Source organism: Leopardus geoffroyi, chromosome X (genome assembly GCF_018350155.1).
Source record: "Leopardus geoffroyi isolate Oge1 chromosome X, O.geoffroyi_Oge1_pat1.0, whole genome shotgun sequence".
Classification (NCBI taxonomy): Eukaryota; Metazoa; Chordata; class Mammalia; order Carnivora; family Felidae; genus Leopardus; species Leopardus geoffroyi.
Window position 1 is genome coordinate 120,800,587 of NC_059343.1, and position 3,259 is coordinate 120,803,845.

Consider the following 3,259-nt stretch of genomic DNA (forward strand, 5'->3'; position numbering starts at 1 on the left):
CACGCAGATATACCTAAATGTGTATGTACATGCACATACACACAGTGGGATATTATTTAGCCATAAAAAGAAGGAAGTCCTGCCATTTGCCACATGGACCTTGGGGGCATTATGCTAAGTGAAGGAAGTCAGGCAGAGAAAGACAAATAATGTATGTTCTCATTTATATGCGGAACCCAAAAACATTGAACTCAAAGAGAGTAGAGGTGGTTGCCAGGGGCTGAGGGGTAGGGAAAATGGGGAGATCTTGGTCAAAGGGTACAACTTTCAGTTACAAGATGGTTTGGGGTGTCTAAAGTTTCTATGAGAGTAGAGCTGTAATAATATCCTTACCATAGCAACAGTAAGATTGTAATCATTTGAGGTGAAGATGTGTTCACTAACCTTATTGTGGAAAACATTTCACGATATATGTCTATCAGTCATCTCAGTGTCTGCCTTAAACTTACATAATGTTATATGCCAAACATATCTCAATAAAGCTAGGGCAAAAAAAGAAATAGAATGTGAGCCACATATGCAATTTTCAATTTTCTAGTCGCTATGTTAAGAGAGATAAAAAGCAACAGGAGATACTGACTTTCTAAAACTTATTATTTAACTCGATATAGCCAACAGATCACCACTTGATACATCACAACTATAAAACAATACATCAGGACAGAAGCGTGGACTCCATGGGGTAGTTCTTGGCACCTTGGTCTTCTCTGTGTCTTTCTTGTCCCAACGCAAGGTGACTGTGGTTTCTTTTTTTTTCTTTTTTTTTTTTTTTTGAAAAGTTAAAAATTCCTTAATTTTTTATTCCTGGTACCACTACCACAATTTACAGGGCAATATACCTGATGTAATGAAAAGAAAAAGAAAAAGACAAAGCTACAACAGATAAAAGACCTCAGGAATGTACATCTAATTGACACTACATTGCATTAATCAATAGCTGCACTTTTTGCAAACTGTGGCTATGACAGTCCTGAACAAGAAGGGTTTCCTGTTTAAGCTGCAGTAACTTTTCTGACTATGGATCATCGTTCCTTCTGTGGCAGATTTTTACAGTTCCTCTAATGCATTTGGGACGACTGTCTCAAAGTAACCTGCAGCTTTCCTGACAACTCCTCGCTCTCTCTCCTGCTAAGAACTGTAGCCCTTTTCTTCTGAAAATTTTTAGAACCTTCTGCTACCATATCCACCACTTCCACCACCAGATCCATAACCACCACCATAGGGACTGCCCGAGCTTCTTCCACCAAAACTGCCCCCCTTCATGGGTCCATAATTTGATTGCTGTTGTCCACTATAATTTCCAAAATCATTATAGTTCCCACCGCCACCATAGTTACCTCCAAAATTTCCTCCTTCATTGTAACCATCATATCCTCCACCACCGCCACCATATCCACCTCCTTGGTTTCCATATCCTGGTCCACCTCCACCATAGCCTCCTCTACTACTATAACCAGGACCACCACCATAGTTGCCACCATCACCTCCAAATCCATTATATCCACCATCACCTCCTCCATAACTACCCCTGCTACCACCACCTCCACCACCATAGCCTCCTCTTCCACCAAAGTTTCCACCGCGGCCAAAGTTACCACCACCTCCAAAGTTTCCTCCACGACCCATAAAGTGGCCAGATCCACCTCCACGACCTCTTTGCGATCCAGCAGACTGCATTTCTTGTTTAGAAAGGGCCTTTTTCACTTCACAGTTATGCCCATTAATAGTGTGGTATTTCTGAACAACAATTTTATCAACTGTATCATGATCATCAAAAGTTACAAAAGCAAATCCTCTCTTTTTTCCACTCTGCCTGTCCTCCATAACTTCTATGGTTTCAATCTTGCCATACTTTTCAAAGTAGTCTCTCAAATTATATTCTTCTGTATCTTCTTTAATACCACCGACAAAAATTTTCTTCACAGGTAGATGGGCACCAGGCTTTACAGAATCCTCTCTAGAAACAGCTCTCTTTGGTTCCACTACACGCCCATCAACCTTGTGTGGTCGAGCACACATTGCTGCATCCACCTCCTCCACACAAGAGTAAGTCACAAAACCAAAACCCCTGGAACGTTTTGTTTGGGGGTCTCTCATCACCACACAATCTGTAAGTGTGCCCCATTTTTCAGAATGTTCTCTTAAACTATCATCTGTAGTTTCAAAGCTCAAACCACCAATAAACAGTTTTCTCAACTGCTCTGGTTCCTTTGGATCATGGCCCTCCATTTTGAGACCGGACTCGCCTCTTCCAACTCGAGTTCAATATGGGACCGTGACTGTGGTTTCAAGGATGAGCTCCCCGAAAGGGAACGTGGCTCATCCCAGGCCTCAGTTGCCCCAGAATTACATGTAGCTTCAAAAATGACAAGTTTGCTAAGAGTGTTCAGACCAAGAAAATTAATGCAAAGCTTCATGGTGGAATTTGTCAATGCCATAAAGAAGTTCTGGACTGGTGTGCAAAACACAGCAAATACAAACTGTTGTCAAAGCCTAAAAAGTATGGTACGTGTTTAGCAAAGTCGGCGAAGGATTCTTATCACATAATGTGTAGGCTACGTGGCTGTGCGTTTGAAGTTTGTGCAAAATGCAGAAAGAAAGGAGACGTTGTTGCTCTGCTTCATAAACAACCAGAAAGGACAGAAAACACAGAAAGCATACGTTCCAACCATAGATGTTGCAGAAGAAATGAACAAGGTGATGATGATTTACATTTTGATTTAGATGACACAAAGACAATCAGACGGATAATATATTAAAAGTCAGCTTGAAAACATGAAATTCGGAACGACTTTTGACTCTTGAGGGTTTAAAAAAAATACTGCGAAATCCTAACGAGAAAAAAACTAGCCAAAACCTATAGAAAACAGGCAAAGTTTATCCATGGACAATATAAGCTATACATGATACTGCAATAATTATAAAGCTTTCATTCAGAGTTTTCTTGTAGTAAATTTGAAAGCAGCATATGCTAGAATAGCTTCCAAAATGAGTATTAGGGTATCATGTTGCAGTTCCTGGGAATTATTTAGAAACATATACTACCTAACATCAAAGTAAACAAGGTTTGGAACTGATGGCTGTGTAAGAACGATCTCATGGAAAAATCAGATATTATTACAGGGCTAGCCTCAAAAATTGGTCCTCAGTAAGTGCCTTTTGATTGACTGGCCTCAAGTAAATGGCCCACATAACACGGCCCCCTTATTATGTTTGCTTGTTATAAAAAGGTCGTGATTTATTTTTTATAATAATGTGT

At 40.2% G+C, this 3,259-nt stretch overlaps 1 protein-coding gene and 1 pseudogene across 1 annotated transcript; one reads left to right on the plus strand and one right to left on the minus strand.

Moving 5' to 3' along the window:
• Positions 1–779: 779 nt before the first annotated feature.
• Positions 780–2,270, minus strand: LOC123594642 (heterogeneous nuclear ribonucleoprotein A3-like). Its single transcript, XM_045471495.1, has one exon. The coding sequence runs from the start codon at positions 2,227–2,229 to the stop codon at positions 1,162–1,164; it is 1,068 nt and encodes a 355-aa protein (XP_045327451.1). The 5' UTR covers positions 2,230–2,270; the 3' UTR covers positions 780–1,161.
• A 23-nt stretch (positions 2,271–2,293) lies between these two features.
• Positions 2,294–2,759, plus strand: LOC123594470 (annotated as a pseudogene).
• The last annotated feature ends 500 nt before the right edge of the window (positions 2,760–3,259 follow it).